Consider the following 21050-nt stretch of genomic DNA (forward strand, 5'->3'; position numbering starts at 1 on the left):
AAATAAAATCTTTAATAAGAGCTGAGAAAGGACACTGTATCATACGCAAACGGTCTGTCCAACAAGAAGATCTAGCAATTTCAAATATCTATGCCCCTAACATGGGAGCAGCCAACAATATAAACCAATTAAAAACAAAATCAAAAAAACACATTGACAACAATACAATAATAGTAGGGGACTTTAACACCCCCCCTTGCTGAAATGGACAGATCATCTAAGCAAAAGATGAACAAGGAAATAAAGCCTTTAAATGACACACTGGACCCGATGGACCACACAGATATATTCAGAAAATTCCATCCCAAAGCAACAGAATACACATTCTTCTCTAGTGCACATGGAACATTCTCCAGGACAGATCACATCCTGGGTCACAAATCAGGTCTCACCCGGTACCAAAAGACAGGGATCACTCCCTGCATATTTTCAGACCACAATGCTCTGAAACTAGAACTCAACCACAAGAGGAAAGTTGGAAAGAACTCAACTACATGGAGGCTAAAGAGCATCCTACTACTACTCCCGATGAGTGAGTCAACCAGGAAATTAAAGAAGAATTTTAAAAATTCATGGAAACAAATGAAAATGAAAACACAACTGTTCAAAATCTCTGAGATACAGCAAAGGCGGTCCTGAAAGTATATAGCAATAAAAGCCTTTCTCAAGAAACAAGAAAATCTCAAGTACACAACCTAACCCTACACCTAAAGGAGCTGGAGAAAGAACAGCAAAGAAAGCCTAAACCCAGCGGGAGAAGAGAAATAATAATCAGAGCAGAAATCAATGAACTAGAAACCAAAAGAATACCAGAACAAATCAAACAAACTAGGAGCTGGTTCTCTGAAAGAATTAGTAAGATTGATAAACCCCTGGCCAGACTTATCAAAAAGAAAAGAGAAGGGACCCAAATTAATAAAATCATGAATGAAAGAGGAGAGATCACAACCAACACCAAAGAAATAAAAACAATTACAGGAACATATTATGAGCAACTACACACCAGCAAATTTGACAACCTGGAAGAAATGGATGCATTCCTAGAGACATATAAACTACCACAACTGAACCAGGAAGAAGTAGAAAACCTGAACAGACCCATAACCAGTAAGGAGATTGAAGCAGTCATTAATAATCTCCCAACAATCAAGAGCCCAGGGCCAGACGACTTCCCAGGGGAATTCCACCAAACATTTAAAGAAGAATTAACATCTATTCTCCTGAAACTGTTCCAAAAATCAGAAACAGAAGGGAAACTTCCAAACTCATTTTATGAGGCCACCATTACCTTGATCCCCAAACCAGACAAAGACCCCATCAAAAAGGAGAATCACAGACCAATATCCTTGATGAACACAGATGCAAAAATTCTCACCAAAATACTAGCCAATAGGATCCAACAGTACATTCAAAGGATTATTCACCACGAAGAGTGGGATTTATTCCTGGGCTGCAAGGGTGGTTCAACACCCATGAATCAATCAGTATGATACAATGCATTAATAAAAGAAAGAACAAGAACCATATGATATTCTCAACAGATGTTGAAAAAGCATCTGACAAAGTACAGCATCCTCTCTTCATCAAAACTCCTCAAAGTGTACAGATAGAGGGTACATACCTCGATATCATCAGAGCCATTTATGAAAAACCCACAGTGAATATCATCCTTAATGGGGAAAAAAACTGAGAGCTTTTCCCCTAAGGTCAGGAACACGACCTTAGGGTTGTCCACTATCACTACTGCTATTCAAATAGTACTAGAAGTCCTAGTAATCAGACAACAGACAACAAACGGCAATCAGACAACAAAAAGAAATAAAATGCATCCTTATCAGCAAAGAAGTCAAACTCTCACTCTTTGCTGATGATATGATACTTTATGTGGAAAACCCAAAAGACTCCACTCCAAATTGCTAGAACTCATACAGGAATTCAGTACAGTGCCAGGACATAAAATCAATGCACAGAAATCAGTTGCATTTCTATACACCAAGAGCAAGACAGGACAAATTAAGGAGTCGATCCCATTTACAACTGTACCCAAAACCATATGATAGTTAGGAAAAAACCTAACCAAAGAGGCAAAGAATCCATACTCAGAAAACTATAAAGTACTCATGAAAGAAATTGAGGCAGATACAAAGAAATGGAAAAACATTCCAACCTCATGGACTGGAAGAACAAATATTATGAAAATGTCTATGCTACCTAAAGCAATCACCACATCTAATGCAATCCCTAGCAAAATACCATCAAATGTTTTCAAAGAAGTGGAACAAATAATCCTAAAATTTATATGGAACCAGAAATGGGTTCCATGCATATTCCATATATACATATATATGTATATACCATATGTGTGTGTGTGTGTGTGTATAGTCACTCATATATATATATGCCATACATATATACATATATATGCACATGCCATATATACATATGGAACCCATTTATATATATATATGGAATATGGTTAGTCCATAATAGCCAGAGGAATGTTGAAAAAGAAAGCCAAGGTCGGTGATGTCACGATTCCCGACTTCAATCACTATTACAAAGCTGTAATCATTAAGACAGTATGGACTGGCACAAAAACAGACACATAGATCCCAGAAACAGACTCTCAAGTCTATGGTCAACTAACCTTCAACAACGCAGTAAAGAACGTCCAATGGAGAAAAGTCCCCTCAACTAATGGTGTTGGGAAAACTGGACAGCCACATGCAGAAAAATGAAACTGGACCATTTCCTTATACCACACACAAAAAAAGACTCAAAATGGATGAAGGACCTCCATGTGAGACAGGAATCCAGCAAAACCCTTGAGGAGAACACAGGCAGCAACCTCTTCAACCTTAGCCGCAGCAACTTCTTCCTAGAAACATTACTAAGGACGAGAGAAGGAAGGGCAAAAATGAACTATTGGGACTTCATCAGGATCAAAAGCTTTTGCATTGCAAAGCAAACAGAAAAACCAAAAGACAACTGACAGAATGGGAGAAGATATTCAAAAATGACATATCAGATAAAGGACTAGTATCCAAAATCTATAAAGAACTTATCAAACTCTACACCCAAAGAACAAATAACCCAGTCAAGAAATAGGCAGAAGACAGGAACAGCTATTTCTGCAAAGAAGACATCCAGATAGCCAAGAGACACATGAAAAGGTGCTCAACATCACTTGGCATCAGGGAAATACAAATCAAAACCACAATGAGCCAGGTGGTGGGTATTAGAGAGGGCACAGATTGCATGGAGCACTGGGTGTGGTGCAAAAAACAATGAATACTGTTACGCTGAAAAGAAATAAAACAAAAACAAAAACAAAAACCCACAATGAGATACCACTTCACAGTAGAGGATATGGAAAAAGTAGAACCCTCCTAAACTATTGGTGGGAATGCAAGCTGGTGCAGCCACTCTGGAAAACAGCATGAAGGTTCCTCAAAAAGTTGAAAACAGAGCTACCCTATGACCCAGCAATCACACTACTGGGTAGTTACCCCAAAGATACAAATGTAGTGATCCAAAGAGGCACATGCACCCGAATGTTTATAGAAGCAGCAACGCCCACAATAGCCAAACTATGGAATGAACTTATATGTCCATCAACAGATGAATGGATAAAGAAGTTGTGTGTGTGTGTGTGTGTGTGTGTGTGTGTATTCAATGGAATATTATGCTGCCATCAAAATAAATGAAATTTTGCCATTTGCAACAACATGGATGGAACTAGAGGATATTATGTTAAGCACAATAAGTCAATCAGAAAAAGACAATTATACGATTTCTCTGATATAAGGAATTTGAGAGGCAGGGAGGGGGTTATGAGGGGTAGGGAAGGAAAAAATGAAACAAGATGCGATCAGGAGGAAGACAAACCATAAGAGACTCTTAATCTCACTAAACAAACTGAGCTTTGCTGTGGTGTGTAGGGAGAGGGTGGTGGGGTTATGGACATTGGGGAGGGTATGTGCTATGGTGTGTGCTATGAAATGTGTAAGCCTGATGCTTCAAAGACCAGTACCCCTGGGGCAAATAATATATTTTATGTTAATAAAAATAAAAAATAAATTAAAAAAAGAAAAACGTTTTTGAGAATGAGGCCATGTCAGATGGACACTGTAAGGCACAAGGCTTAAAGGGGCTCTCACCAGCCAAATCTGGGACAATCTGAAGATCAACAAGTATAATGATGATAACTGATAACATGTGAGTTTTAAAAATATCTCTAAGTCCATAGTGATAATCAAAATAAATATAATTTAAAAGAGAGAGCTCTTCTTTACAGATCACAGTCACATGAGAAATGCATATGAGATGACAGAATCAGAGAGTCCCATTTCATGATGCTCAATATAATAATCTGATTCAATAAAATTCAAAGCATATGAAAAACTGTTAAGTAAAAAGTTACTAGAGAATAAGATATTCACACAGAATCAGAGTATCACCTGATATGGTTAATTACAGAGGGAAAATGGACCTTTATGTTTTCACAATCTGGCAGAACCACCTTGTACGATCACACTTAGCATCACTAGTGGGGCAAACTGACATTAGGAGTCTCTTAATGGTATGAAATACAAAGCTATGAAGTATACTTGCCCCCCAAAAAAAGTTTAACCTAAATTCAATCAAGCCTTCACTTACAGTTTATAAGAAACCAGGGGATACTGAAACAAGTTTACCATCACCCTGAGATGCATATCACACAAAACTGGAATCAAAGACATCCCATAAGAGAATAGGCCAGGACTCTTCAAAAACAGCAGTGCCACAAAAAGAAAAGAAGAAAAAAAAAAGGTGCTGGGTGGGGGGACACACTGTTCTAAACTAAAGGAGACTAAAGAGGTATAACTCACACTTTGATTAGATCCTGGATTAGAAACAAACAATGGCTATGAAGGATATTTTTGCAACAATTAGGGGCTTTTCATTTTCTTAAGTGTGAAACTATTTCATCATGCAGGAGAACGTCTTAGTCTTAGGGGAACTGATGAAGTATTTACAAGTCAAGTACCAGAATGTCTGCAACTTACTTTCAAATGGTTCCAAGCTGCATATTTACAGAGAAAGATACATTCACTACTGGCAAATGTTAAAGTTACTAAATCTAAGTGAAGAGTCCATGTACTACATTTTCCACTATTTTGTAGGTTTTCAAAAATCATTTTCAAAATCAAAAGCTGAGATAAAGTTAGCACAGACAGAAGGAATCAGGGATTATAACATTAGCTGCCACTTACTGTGAGCATATGATGCTTTAGGCCCATTAAATTTGCAGACCTTTCTTCCTCTGCTACAATCCTGCAGCCTAGCCTGTAAACAGCTCACACGGAGCAGTCAATGCTTACTAAATGTTATTGGTGAAAAATCTCTGATTTTTTCAGAGTGGATTTACTTGTTCACACAGCTATACAAGTAGCAAGGCTGGACCCTGAACCCAGATCTCACTACTCTCAAAGCTCATGTGCTTTCTGAGACAATACTACCTCTCTGTTTCACAATCTCCACTGACAGCCACAAGAGGAAGAGAATATACAACCTTCTTTGGTAACCTGGTCATGAATTGGTCTTTGCATCAAAAGCAAGTCCCTATTGTAACCTTATTTGGTCTTAGTTTCACAAGGAAACAAAAGAACTGCAACTAAATGATGTGACTCCAAGCAGATTCAAACAGAAAAACAGGATCACACAGCAATGTTTTACCTTCGACCTCTTCCCAATCATCTTCACTTTCTTCCTCATCTTCTCCTTCACAGCTGCCTTTGTCCACAGCAGCTTCTCTCCGTGGGGGCTGTGCCTTCTTGCCACCTTTTGTGAAGTCCCTGTGTAAAGATCACAGGAAGGAAGGTGAAGAAGGCTCACACATCCTAGTGCTACATTTAAGCTAAATGGAATCCTAAGGACTCCTATTTATTTAGACACTGCTGCAATTATTTAAAGATAATGGGTGAGCTCTGAGCCTCATTCCCTCCACTAAAGGTCTCAAGGGCTCCTCAAGATGAGCTCTGATCATCAGTCTAATACTAGATGTGCTGTCAAAAAGAAAGCATGCAATGGACCTAAAGCCTAGAGCTGTGTGAGGGAAAACAGAGCTGTGCCTTGAAGTGGTACAGGAGTAAGAAGAAACCACAATAACATTGTAAGTTCCAGAAGTAAAAGCTGGGACATGGATTATACATGCACATTTGCTGATCATACCATAAGCCAACTCAGATGACTGTTTCTCCCCACCTCTACAATGTAAGGAAATGGAAGCTGGTAGAATTCTAACCGCAAAGTATGTGGGAATGTGTCCATACATAGGTATGTCACAAGTAACAACAAAAACATAGATAACTAGCTAGTTAAGTAGGTACCAACACAGATAAGCAGCAAGCTGAATACTGACTAAAGATGCAATGGTTGCTAATATGTAATCCATTTTCGCAATTTCATATATAAAATGTGCTTGGTGAGGGAGGAGTCAAGATGGTGGAGCAGTAGCAGGCTGAGACAACATCAGGTAGCAGGAGATCAGCTAGACAGCTTATCAAAACATTCCAAACACCTACAAATCCAACAGGAGATCGAAGAGAAGAAGAGCAACAATTCTAGAAACAGAAAATCAACCACTTTCTGAAAGGTAGGACCCACAAAGAAGTGAATCCAAGTGTCAGGAAGCTAGACCACGGTGGGAAGGGCCCACCCTCAGCCAGTGGCAGAGCAACGGAGTACAAAATCAGAACCTTCAGAACTCTGCTCCACTGTAGGACTTCACTCCGGAGGGTAAGCTGGGATGAAGCCTACATGGGGACAGCGTGGTCTCAGGTCCCGCAGGGTCACAGAAGGATCGGGGCTGTCTGAGTGTTGCAGAGCTTACAGGTATTAAAGAGGGGAAGCCGGCTACAGAGACGGATCCGAGGAGTGAGCTCTCAGCTCGCGGTTACCTTAAATTGTGATCCGTGGCACAGGGACCCCACAAAATCCAGGGAGACTCCCCCTGGAAGAGCTCAGGTATCTGTGGGGTTCGGAGAATCCAGGTGGGGCTCTGTGCCAGAGATAGTGATGCTGGGTCACCAGCTAGGTCAGCTCGGAGCACACTGGAAGCCCAGGGAGACGGGAGTGATTGAGCGCTTTTCTCCCAGGGTGCACTGAGGATTGGGGCCCTGAGCTCTCAGCTCCTCTGAGCTGGAGACTTGGGAGGCGGCCACTTTCATTCCCGTCCTCCAGAACTCTATGGAAAGCAGAAAGCATTCAGGGAACAAACGCTCCCAAACCAAGCAGATTACTTAGCCTGGCCCCTGGTAAGGGCGGTGCAATTCAGGCAAATACACTTGAGATGTCTACAACAGGCCCCTCCCCCAGAATATCAACAAGAAATCCAGCCAAGACCAAGTTCACTTACCAGGAGAACAGCAGAATTCCAGAGGAGGAGAAAGCAAAGTATGGAATTCATGGCTTTCTCCCCATGATTCTTTAGTCTTGCAAAGTTAATTAATTTTTTTAATTTTATGTTTTTTCTTCTGCTAAATTTTTTTTGACTTTTACCCTTTCCTGTTTTAACGATTTTTAACTAATTTATCTTAACAATACCTTTCATTACAAAAAAATCTGTTTTGAGCCTTCATTCTTATAGTCGCATTTTATCCTTCACTGTATCTAACTTTATTTTTGGTGTACACATAGGGTTTTTCTTGTAAAAAAATTTGGGGTACAACTTCTTCTAATAGATCAAAATACACCCTTAATCTACACAGGGATTTGTTCCAGTCTTCAGGCAGAGCAAATTCTCTCCACTTTCTTTTTCTTTATTCTCCCAAACAACTTATCTTATCAACTCCTTTTTTAGAAATTTTAAAAAAAAATTTCATCTTTATAGTCATATTCCAACCCTTCACTGTGTTTATCCTTATATATGTTTTTCATTCTTTAAAATTTTGGAAGGTAGTTTCTTCTAAGAGACCAAAATACTCCCAAAATTAAGTGGGTGTCCCTGTTCTAGTCACCAGTCTAATATATATTTTTTTCTTTTTTTTTTTTAATTTTTTTAATTTATTTTCAGGGTAACAGTATTCACTGTGTTTGCACCACACTCAGTGCTCCATGCAATCCATGCCCTCTCCAATATTTTTCTTTTTTATATTTTTTCTTTATTTGGTTTTTTTTTTTTTTTTTTCTGAAATTCTTTTTACTCCCTTTCTCCCCCCAGTGATTTGGGATCTCTTCTGATTTGGTTAAAGCACATTTTCCTGGGGTCTTAGTCACCCTTTTAGTATTTTATTTGCTCCTTCATATATTCTTATCTGGACAAAATGACAAGGCAGAAAAACTCACTACAAAAAAAAAGAACAAGAGGCAGTACCAAAGGCTAGGGACCTAATCAATATGGACATTGGTAATATGTCAGATCTAGAGTTCAGAATGATGATTCTCAAGGTTCTAGGCAGGTTCAAAAAAGGCACAGAAGATACTAGAGAAACCCTGTCTGGAGAAATAAAAGCCCTTTCTGGAGAAATAAAAGAACTAAAATCTAACCAAGTTGAAATCAAAAAAGCTATTAATGAGGTGCAATCAAAAATTGAGGCTCTTGGGGTGCCTGGGTGGCTCAGTGGGTTAAGCCGCTGCCTTCAGCTCAGGTCATGATCTCAGGGTCCTGGGATCGAGTCCCGCATCATGCTCTCTGCTCAGCAGGGAGCCTGCCTCTTTCTCTCTCTCTCTCTCTCTGCCTGCTTCTCTGTCTACTTGTGATCTCTCTCTGTCAAATAAATAAATAAAATCTTTTAAAAAAAATTGAGGCTCTTACTGCTAGGATAAATAAGGAAGAAGAAAGAGTTAGTGATATAGAAGACCAAATGACAGAGAATAAAGAAGCTGAGCAAAAGAGAGACAACAACTGGACCATGAGAGGAGAATTCGAGAGGAAAGTGATACCATAAGACGAAACATTAGAATAATTGGGATTCCAGAAGAAGAGAGAGGGGAGCAGAAGGTATATTGGAGAGAATTATTGTAGAGAATTTCCCTAATATGGCAAAGAGAACAAGCATCAAATCCAGGAGGTGCAGAGAATCCCCCTCAAAATCACTAAGAATAGGTCCACACCCTGTCATCTAATAGTAAAATTTATAAGGCTTAGCAACAAAGAGAATATGCTGAAAGCAGCCTGGGACAAGAAGACTGTAACATACAATAGTAAAAATATTAGATTGGCAGATGACTTATCCACAGAGACCTGGCAGGCCAGAAAGAGCTGGCATGATATATTCAGAGCACTAAACGAGAAAAACATGCAGCCAAGAATACTATATCCAGCTAGGCTGTCTTTGAAAATAGAAGGGGAAATAAAATGCTTCCAGGACAAAGAAAAACTGAAAGCATTTGCAAACACCAAACCAGCTCTACAGGAAATATTGAAAGGGGTCCTCTAAGCAAAGACCCTAAAAATAGTAGATCAGAAAGGAACAGAGAAAATATACAGTAACTGTTACCATACAGGCAATACAACGGCACAAAATTCATATCTCTCAATAGTTACCCTGAATGTAAATGGGCTAAATGCCCCAATCAAAAGACACAGGGTATCAGAATGGATACAACAAACAAAACTCATCAATATGCTGCCTACAAGAAACTCATTTTAGACCCAAAGACACCTCCAGATTTAAAGTGAGGGGGTGGATTTACCATGCTAATGGACATCAAAAGAAAGCTGGGGTGGCTATCCTTATATCAGATAAATCAGATTTTAAGCCAAAGACTATAATAAGAGATGAGGAAGGACACTCTATCATACTCAAAGCGTCTGTCCAACAAGAAGATCTAACAATTTTAAGTATCTATGCCCCTAAAATGAAAGCAGCCAACTATATAAACCAATTAATAACAAAATCAAAAAAACACATAGACAACAATACAATAATAGTAGGGGACTTGAACACTCCCCTCACTGAAATGGACAGATCAACCAAGCAAAAGATCAGCAAGGAAAGAAAGGCCTTAAACGACACACTGGACCAGATGGACCACACAGATATATTCAGAACATTCCATCCCAAAGCAACAGAATATACATTCTTCTCTAGTGCACATGGAACACTCTCCAGAATAGATCACATCCTGGGCCCTAAATCAGGTCTCAACTGGTATCAAAAGAAAGAGATCACTCCCTGCATATTTTCAGACCACAATGCTCTGAAGCTAGAACTCAATCACAAGAGGAAATTTGGAAAGAACTCAACTACATGGAGGCTAAAGAGCATCCTACTAAACAATGAGTGAGTCAACCAGGAAATTAAAGAAGAATTGAAAAATTCATGGAAACAAATGATAATGAAAACACAACTGACACAGCAAAGGCAGTCCTGAGAGGAAAATATATAGGGATACAAGCCTTTCTCAAGAAACAAGAAAGGTCTCAAATACACAACCTAACCCTACATCTAAAGGAGCTGGAGAAAGAACAACAAAGAAAGCCTAAGCCAGAAGGAGAAGAAAAATAATAAAGATCAGAGCAGAAACCAATGAAACAGAAACCAAAAAAACAACAGAACAAATCAACAGAACTAGGAGCTGGTTCTTTGAAAGAATTAATAAGATTGATAAACCCCTGGCCAGACTTATCAAAAAGAAAAGAGAAGGTACCCAAATTATTAAAATCATGAATGAAAGAGGAGAGATCACAACCAACACCAAAGAAATACAATTATAAGAACATAATATGAGCAACTCTACCCCAACAAATTTGACAACCTGGAAGAAATGGATGCATTCCTAGAGACATATAAACTACCAAACTACAACTGAACCAGGAAGAAAGAAAACCTGAGCAGACCCATAACCAGTAAGGAGATTGAAACAGTCATCAAAAATCTGCAAAGAAACAAAAGCCCAGGGCTAGACGGCTTCCCAGGGGAATTCTACCGAACATTTAAAGAAGAATTAATTCCTATTCTCCTGAAACTGTTCCAAAAAATAGAAATGGAAGGAAAACTCCCAAACTCATTTTATGAGGCCAGCATTACTTTGATCCCAAAACCAGATAAGGATCCCATCAAAAAAGAGAATTACAGACTAATATCCTTGATGAACACAGATGCGAAAATTCTCACCAAAATACTAGCCAAAAGGATCCAATAGTACATTAAAGGATTATTCACCTTGACCAAGTGGGATTTATTCCAGGGCTGCAAGGTTGGTTCAACATCTGCAAATCAGTTCAATGTGATACAACATATCAATAAAAGAAAGAACAAGAACCATATGATACTCTCAATAGATGCTGAAAAAGCATTTGACAAAGTACAGCATCCCTTCCTGATCAAAACTCTTCAAAGTGTAGGGATAGAGGGCACATACCTCAATATTATCAAAGCCACCTATGAAAAACCCACCGCAAATATCATTCTCAATGGAGAAAAACTGAGAGCTTTTCAGCTAAGGTCAGGAACACAGCAGGGATGTCCATTATCACCACTGCTATTCAACATAGTACTAGAAGTCCTAGCCTCAGCAATCAGACAACAAAAGGAAATTAAAGGCATCCAAAATGGCAAAGGAGAAGTCAAACTCTTTGCAGATGATATGATACTATACATGAAAAACCCAAAAGACTCCACTCCAAATCTGCCAGAACTTGTACAGGAATTCAGTAAAGTGTCAGGATATAAAGTCAATGCACAGATATCAGTTGCATTTCTTTACATTAACAACAAGACAGAAGAAAGAGAAATTAAGTCAATACCATTTACATTTGAATCCAAAAGCATAAGATACCTAGGAATAAACCTAACGAAATAGGCAAAGAATCTCTACTCAGAAAACTATGAAGTACTCATGAAAGAAACTGAGGAAGACACAAAGAAATGGACAAATGTTCCATGCTCATGGATTGGAAGAACAAATATGGTGAAAATGTATATGCTACCTAAAGCAATCTACACATTTAATGCAATCCCTATCAAAATACCATCCATCGGGGCGCCTGGGTGGCTCAGTGGGTTGAGCCGCTGCCTTCGGCTCAGGTCATGATCTCAGGGTCCTGGGATCGAGTCCTGCATCGGGCTCTCTGCTCGGCAGTTAGCCTGCTTCCTCCTCTCTCTCTGCCTGCCTCTCTGCCTACTTGTGACCTCTCTCTGTCAAATAAATAAAATCTTAAAAAAAAAAAAAAAAAGAAGCACTTCTGAGGAATTAAAAAAAAAAAAATACCATCCATCATTTTCAAAGAAATGGAACAAATAATCCTAAAATTTATATGGAACCAGAAAATACCTCGAATAGCCAAAGGAATATAGAAAAAGAAAGCCAAAGTTGGTGGCATCACAATTCCGGACTTCAAGCTCTATTACAAAGCTGTCATCATCAAGACAGTATGGTACTGGCACAAAAACAGACACATAGATCAATGGAACAGAACAGAGAGCCCAGAAATAGACCCTCAACTCTATGGTCAACTAATATTCGACAAAGCAGGAAAGAATGTCCACTGGAAAAAAAAACAGCCTCTTCAACAAATGGTGTTGGGAAAATTGGACAGCCACATGCAAAAAAATGAAATTGGACAATTTCCTTACACCAAATAGACTCAAAATGGATGAAGGACCTCAATGTGAGAAAGGAATCCATCAAAATCCTTGAGAAAAACACAGGCAGCAACCTCTTCGACCTTAGCCGCAGCAACTTCTTCCTAGAAACACTGCTAAGGACAAGGGAAGGAAGGGCAAAATGAACTATAGGGACTTCATCAAGATCAAAAGCTTTTGCACAGCAAAGGGGTCAGTCAACAAAACCAAAAGACAACTGACAGAATGGGAGAAGAAGCTTTTGCACAGCAAAGGGGTCAGTCAACACAACCAAAAGACAACTGACAGAATGGGAGAAGATATTTGCAAACGACCTATCAGATAAAGGGCTAGTATTCAAAATCTATAAAGAGCTTAGCAAACTCAACACCCAAAAAACAAATAATCCAATCAAGAAATGGGCAGAGGACATGAACAGACATTTCTGCAAAGAAGACATCCCAATAGCCAACACACACATGAAAAAGTGCTCCATATCACTTGGCATCAGGGAAATACAAATCAAAACCACAATGAGATACCACCTCACACCAGTCAGAATGGCTAAAATTAACAAGTCAGGAAACAACAGATGGTGGCGAGGATGTGGAGAAAGGGGAACCCTCCTACACTGTTGGTGGAAATGCAAGCCAGTGCAACTACTCTGGAAAACAGCATGGAGGTTCCTCAAAAAGTTGAAAATAGAGCTACCTTACGACCCAGCCATTGTACTACTAGGTATTTACCCTAAAGATGCAAACATAGTGATCCAAAGGGGCAAGTGCACCCGAATGTTTATAGCAGCAAGGTCCACAATAGCCAAACTATAGAAAGAACCTAGATGTCCATCAACAGATGAATGAATAAAGAAGATGTGGTATATATATACAATGGAATACTATGCAGCCATCAAAAGAAATGAAATCTTGCCATTTGCAACGACATGGATGGAACTGAGTGAAATACATCAATTAGAGAAAGACAACTACCATGTGATCTCTCTGATAATGAGGAAGTGAAGATGCAACGTGTGGGGTCTGGGGGATAGGGAAAGAATAAATGAAACAAGATGGGATCGGGAAGGAGACAAACCATAAGAGACTCTTACTGTCACAAAACAAACTGAGGGTGGCCGGAGGTGGGTAGGGAGAGGGTGGTAGGGTTATGGACAATGGGGAGGGTGTGTGCTATGGTGAGTGCTGTGAAGTGTGTAAACCTGGTGATTCACAGACCTGTACCCCTGGGACTAATAATACATTATATGTTTATAAAAAAAATTTTTTAAATGTGCTTTGAGGGGTGCCTAGGTGGCTCAGTGGGTTAAAGCCTCTGCCTTCAGCTCAGGTCATGGTGTCAGGGTCCTGGGATCGAACCCCGAGTCAGGCTCTCTGCTCGGCAGGGAGCTTGCTTCCTCCTCTCTCTCTGCCTGCCTCTCTACTTACTTTTGATCTCGGTCTGTCAAATAAATAAATAAATTTTTTTTTAAAAAATGTGCTTAGAGCACATTTACTTTTTGCTTTCATAAGGTCTGACCTGTGGTATCAAGTGAGAACATCATCTAAGATTTGAGCTCAGACTTTTAAAATAACCAGTCGGTCTTCAGCTCTAAAATTACATGCATTCCCCTTGCGGCCGACCACTTTCAGCACCAGAGAAACAAAAATTTCTCCTTAGAATAAATGTAGTGAAAATGTCCATGCACTATGGATCTGACAGCAGTTGACTATCAATGTAGAGGGAAGGGGGGCCCAGAGCTTTACCCACCAGCACAGCATCCTGGTCTATGTGTACATGGATTTCTCTGATAATTCAACTAGTGGGAAGAGACAACTGGGAAGCAGGAAGCTCAAAGGCATGCACTCTCAGGAAAAGTCTAAGGGAAAAGAAGAGGTGACTTGAGTGCAAAATTCCCATGCTTCCATGGCCTGTCTACTGCTGGCCCTCTCCTGGGCTGCCTTCCTCTGCCAGGACTGCAAGCTGCAGGGAAAGCCAGCACGAAGATGGAAGACTGGTTTCTGAAGGAACTACTACCTCTCTGTTCTGCCTCTTCCACCCCTCTCACACCTTTCCTGAAAGGTGAACAATCAAGTGTTCACAAGGCTTGTAGTCACTGTTCACCACACATTACTATGCATGTTTACTCAACTGCAAATTCAGCCCAACAAAAGGCCCTTCCCTAGATGCCACAGGGCCTACAAAAACAAACCAGGTGTGGCTGGCTCCAGGCTTCAGAAAGCCTACAGGGTAGTAAGCCAAGGTACATGGCCTAGGCACAAATAAATGCAAGAAATCAGAGGAGAAAAAAGGGGAAGAATCAGTGAAGACTGTCGAGTGGACGGATTCTGATCCACATCTTCCAGGTGGAAGAAAGCATTCCTATAGCAGGAAGAACGAGCACGCTTCAGAGGCAGAAAGTCTGAGCATGTGGCAAGAGAGCAACAAGAAGTCCAGTTGGGTGGGAGCAGAGTGAATTTGTGGAGAGCAGTACAAGTGAAAGCTGGAATGGCAAGCCAGTATCTTAGGTATGTAGTATCACTGTGCAGTATAAAGAGCACTGGACCAAGTCAGAGGCCTAAATGTCATCTGTCCAGTTGTGTAACCACAGATAAATGCCTTTCTGTTGACCATCACTGTCATCCAAAAAGTCTGGGAAGCAATCAATACAAAGCTGACCCTTGAATAACACAGGGTTAGGGCACTGACCACTTGCACAATCAAACATCTGCACAGAACTTTCAATACCCCTAAAACTACTACTACTAGGCTACTGTTGACTGGAAGCCTTACCAATAACATACAGTTGATTGAACATATATTTTGTATGTTATACAGTTTATATACTGTATCCTTCCAGTAAAGTAAGCTAGAGAAGGACACATTTTTTAAAAGTTACAAGAAAAACTTCATTTACAATACTTACTAAGGTATTTGACCAAAAAAAAAAAAAAAAACCCTCCATGTAAAAGTGGATCCATGCAGTTCCAACCTGGTTGGTCAAGGGTCTACTGTAATTGTGAAGAATCTTACTAGTGGTCTGAGCTCCAGCTGGAGGAGTTTAAAGATCCCATCTTGGACACAGATACCAGTGACAGCAAAAAGAGACTCACACTTCCAGGGGGACAGAATCAAGACCTGGCTGGAAGCTTTTCAGCCATCTCACCTGAACTCCTCCCCATCGCTGAGGGCTTCATCCTTTACAACTGTGGGGTTTTCAGATTTAACAGTCACCTTGGCCACTTTCTTTTTGGCTGGACCATGGGCAGGGCCACCAGGATCACTGCAGCCTCTCTTCCTCTTTCCTTGTGAGCCTTTGGAGAGAAGCCTTGTCTTTAACGGTTTCTTGTCTTCCAAGACATCTAGATGACCACAAAGAACACAAGGTAAGCAACACAGGAAAGGCAGAAGCAGTGTGACTTCACAGGCAGGTGATGGAAAGCCCTCTTCTGTCACCTCCCTCCAGACCCCATCTCCATTGCTGGGACACCATTCCATTTATTCCACAACCAGCCTCCAGGCTCCTCCTGCCTCCAGCCCAGTATACACCCTGCACTCCCAATAAAAACCAGCTTCCTTTATCGGGGTTTATTCCATTCCCTTGTGAGGTTACAAGAAATGCCACAGAACCCTAGTAAAACCTGGCTTCCAAATCTCAAATTTCAGCTAATAGCCAGGAAGGAAAAATACATCAATCTGCTAAGTAATACCTTGCTTACTTATTACTTGCCAAGACTAGTTACTTTAGGAGTAACCTAAACCTATTTATTAAGTAAATGTTTTGAGCTCATAAACATGTCCAAGTTTTATCACAACCTTACTATTACTAATCCATGCTTCTACTATCTTTCAAAACCAAATCCTGCTCAAAATATACTTCATAAAACCTTTCTAATCTAACCCAAAAGTGTACTCATATACCATCCATCTCACCAAGCTTAGGGTTGGAATAAGACAGTAGTAATTCAAAAATACCTTTATTTCCTTAAAATAATTGTTGTTTTGATAAAGGGAGATTTTAAAAATGTACAGGCTGGGAACGCCTGGGTGGCTCAGTTGGTTAAGCAGCTGCCTTCGGCTCAGGTCATGATCCCAGCGTCCTGGGATCGAGTCCCACATCGGGCTCCTTGCTCAGCAGGGAGCCTGCTTCTCCCTCTGCCTCTGCCTGCCATTCTGTCTGCCTGTGCTTGCTCTCTTCCCCTCTCTCTCTCTGATAAATAAATAAAATCTTAAAAAAAAAAACGTACAGGCTGCTGGCTTTAGTTAAATTAGGGTAACTAAAGGTATGGCCTGTTTCTTAATATATTGATAAATCAATTTTCGATAAAGAATAAATAACAGCAGGGAAAGATATCTTCTATTTTGCAAATATATTCATAAAAATAATCTTGAATCTGAAATAAAGCATCTTCGTCTTTGCATGACCACTTCAGTTAATTTTGGAAAACAAAAATACTTTAGTTGTTTTTGAGGTTCCAAAAGGAGCAGCAATACTAACCTAATATCAGATTGTTCATTCCTTTCATTTGTTTTGTCCTACTGACTCTACTGATAGATATTTCTATTCCCCAAGAATATACTCTTGCATGGGAGAAAAGCTTTCCATATAAATAAAATCATAATTTTAATAGATTCCTCCTAGTAGTAGGGCATTTGTTCTAACACTAGATAAAATCACTAATCCAGTTCAGTTTCTTTATGATGTTTTATAAAAGGAATTCAGGCATTCTCATGCTTTAAACATTTTAACCAAAACACAAACAATTTCAAAATTCTTTCCAATCTGAGACGCTTCTTATTCCAAGGCCAGAAGCTGCTTAAAGGTTTATGACTTGACAGTTTGAGTAGGATGTTCCTGACATCAGGATTTCTGGATCTTTTTACACTTTTTAGCCCTCTATGAACACATGTGAAACAAAGGTGTGAAATGCTTCATTTTTACTAATCTAAAAACACAGGTGGGAGGATAACTCAAAAGCACCATTTCTTCCACACCAAACTTACATAGTTGGTTAAAAAAGTACAACTGTGTCCATTTTTGTGCTTTGAAGAAAGAGTTAAACGAGTCAAAAGGCGGGCAAGAATGGAAACAAAAAACTCTGAACCAAAAAAAATTTCCACACGATTATTTTCAATCATTCCCCCCATCTGTGTTTCAGTTGGTGGGGGGAAGGGACCAACCAGGGTAGAAGCCGATGATCCCCCTTCTGACACTCTCCTGGAGGACAAGAGTAGCCTAAGACTATGTCACAATGCCTAAGTCATTCACTCAGTCACTAAGCATTTTATCACCTCACATCACCTTAAGAATTAGAAAGCTGAGTACAGTACAATTAAGATACTTTGAGAGAAAGAGAACATATTCACATAACTTCCACTACAGTATATTGCTTTAACTGTTCTATTTTATTATTATTGGCTATTAATCTCTTACTGTGCCTAATGTGTCAATTAAACTTTATCATAGGTATGAACATATAGGAAAAAAACACAGCATATACAAGGTTTGGTACCACCCATGTTTCAAGAATCCACTAGGCGGGGGGGGGGGGTCTTGGAATATATATCCCTACAAATAAGAGGGGGGACTACTCTAATACCCGTAAATTTTTAAAATCTGCATGCCCAACCATGATATAATCATTATGCACATACATTAGAATATTAACTCAGTCATCTTTTAAGACAGAGGAAATGACATGATAAAATGTTAAACATGCAAAATTGTTTTTACAGTATGGTTTCCACTACTTAGAGAAACAGATGAGAAGGAAATATGCCATTATTTCTGGATAGCAGAAATACAGGTTACTTTTTTTTTTTTTAATTCTTTACACTTTTGGGGTCCCAGAGAATCCAGAGGCTATTTTCTAGGCCTCTCTTAAGATCTAGGGCTACCTAACCAGTCTCCTTGAGCTCAATATGTTAATTTCAGAAGGGCGGGGATTATCACTTTGGTCTGCTTAGCCTTCTATTGAGGTTTTTAAATACCTGCTTAAAACTGTGAGTACTTAGAATAAAATATGAACTCCTTAACTTGGTTTCCAGACAAGGGTCCTGCTTATCTTTCCTGCCTCAATTCCTACTACTTGCTTCTCACTGTGTCCAGTCGTGTGCCAACCACATTTCCTTTCCTCCTAAGTCTTTAAACATATTGATTCCTCTGCCTATAACTCTTCTCTGAGAACTTCCTTTGAAAAGCTCCTTCAGGACACTAACTGATTCAAAGTTTCACCTCCTCAAAATAGGTGTCCCTGGACCACTGACTCTGACTTACTTCCCCCCGACCCTGCCACCCCTATGTCAGTTCTATTACCTTTAACTCTTTTCGTAACTCTCATCACCATGTGAACTTACTTAACTTTTTATTGTCTGCCCTACCAAGACCTCCCCACAAACTGTAAGCATCGTGACAGCAGGGACCTTGCCTGACCCATTCACTACTAGAATTTTAGTGCCTAGAACAGTCTCTGGAAATAGCAGGTGCTCAGTAAATACTTGCTGAAGGAATTAATGAGTCATATCAATGAAAAGCATTAACATAATGAAGAAACATGAAGAAATTAGAGGGGCGCCTAGGTGGCTCAGTGGGTTAAAGCCTCTGCCTTCAGCTCAGGTCATGATCTCAGAGTCCTGGGATTGAGCCCCACATCGGGCTCTCTGCTCAGCAGGGAGCCTGCTTCCTCCTCTCTCTCTCTGCCTGCCTCTCTGCCTACTTGTGATCTCTGTCTGTCAAATAAATAAAATCTTTTTTAAAAAATTTTAAAAAAGAAATTAGAGATGCCCTAATAGAAACACGGAAATACTGTGGAAGACCATTTTCTTTGACCCTAAATGTTGAATGATGCCAGGGGTCATCTTGGCATGCACTGAGGTGCTGTTAGAAACCACACTGAAGATCACTGAGTCAGTGTCACCTGTAGCCCAAACCACAGCCAGATTTTTCCTCCACCCAAGCACAGCAGAGGTAGTTAACTCTTCCTGGAAGCTGCTCACCGGTTAGCTCCTCCAGCTGAGTTTCAGTGAAGCTTGGGTGCATCCTTGCCTACACCTAAGCTGAACTGATAGAAGCTAGCCCATCTGATTGCCTGATATGGACCATGGCAGGAGTGCCTATCTCACTGAAAACTCACAACCACCCTGAAAGACAGTAATATGTTTCAGAGCGGCTAAACTACTTGTCCAAAATAATTTACACAAGTACATATGAACAACTAATTGTTGGAGCTGCACCAAATAAAGTGCTTGGCATTTGGATTTGGCATCCAAATAAAGTGTTCAGCAGGAAGGAATGGTACCCAGGCAGGTGGAATTCCCATCAGATTACAACTTCTAATTTTTAAACTGCCATATATTCAGAATATATTCTCTCTGACTGGAAATAAAAACCCCTTTCATAGCCATTTGCTGAAATGTTACTCATTCTCAAAGTCGCAGATCAAACATAACTCCTTTAGAGAGCATTTCCCAATCTCTCCAAACTTATTATTCCTTCAGAAGCCACAAAGCCTGCTACCTTCTTCCAATGTATCACCCTGTCTTGAGTATTTTTTGTAAATATCAACACTACGGCACTTTAAGCTCCTCCAAGTAATCTCTCTCACATCAACTAGCATGTGCACAGCACATATCAGGTATCCCAAAAATGTCATCTGAATGAGTAAATGAATAAAGTAGAACTCATAGCATTAACCATGAGGTAAATCACCTTCTAAGTTTAGAAATGACTTCCATTTGCCTATGTACTAACGGATGATAAACTTATGTAAAGAATCACAGGATTATTGAATCTAGGGTCATAGGAGTCCTTGCTGGTTACCTAATCCACACAGATTATTTTAAGAACCCCAGAAATCCCTTCTACAGCATGCATTATGCAATTATTTAAAATATTTACTGAGCACTTAATAAATGCACAGCAAGAGAGAACAATATAGGACACAGCAAAAATAAAACATGTTTCATAAACTTAAACTGTGGGAAGCAAAAAAGAAGTAAATTAACAAGATCATTACATTATGTGACAGAGGCTGTTAGGGCCTGTGGTAAAGAGTACCTGGGGAAGATCACCTTAGATAAGGCACTCAAAGTGGTGTAATTTCTGAAGGAACAGAAGAAATCTGCCACCCTAGAGCAATGGAGAAAGGAATATCAAAGCCAAAGGCTCACGGTGAGAAACAACATGGCATGTCTGAAAAATAGAAAGGAAGCCAGTAGAGAGAGTATCTGGCAGAGTCATAGGAGACTACAAGAGAAGCAGCAGCAGCCAAATCATGTAAGGTCTTGCAAGCCATGGTAAGGAATTTGGAGTTTAGGCCAAGAGCAATGGAAAGCCACAGGTCTGTCAGAGGAACATGGCATGATTCGATTTTTTTTTTTTTTTAATCACCTGGGCTGCTGGGTGGGAAAACCACTGCAAGGGAATAAAAGAAATTAGGGAGTCCAGTAAAGAGGCATCTGTAATCGTTCAACTGAAAAGTAATGGTGGCTTTAGGCAGGGATTGT

At 39.9% G+C, this 21050-nt stretch overlaps 1 protein-coding gene across 1 annotated transcript in view; it reads right to left on the bottom strand.

The window, feature by feature from the left end:
• Positions 1-21050, bottom strand: part of XPC (XPC complex subunit, DNA damage recognition and repair factor) — a 45974-nt gene that overhangs the window by 24050 nt on the left and 874 nt on the right. Inside the window, exons 2-3 of the mRNA XM_044252916.1 lie at positions 15712-15907; positions 5719-5837 (exon numbers count right to left, since the gene is read on the bottom strand). Coding sequence (XP_044108851.1) covers positions 5719-5837; positions 15712-15907 — 315 coding nt within the window. The remainder of the gene's footprint in view (positions 1-5718; positions 5838-15711; positions 15908-21050) is intronic.

The sequence above is a fragment of the Neovison vison genome, chromosome 6 (genome assembly GCF_020171115.1).
Source record: "Neovison vison isolate M4711 chromosome 6, ASM_NN_V1, whole genome shotgun sequence".
Lineage (NCBI taxonomy): Eukaryota > Metazoa > Chordata > Mammalia > Carnivora > Mustelidae > Neogale > Neogale vison.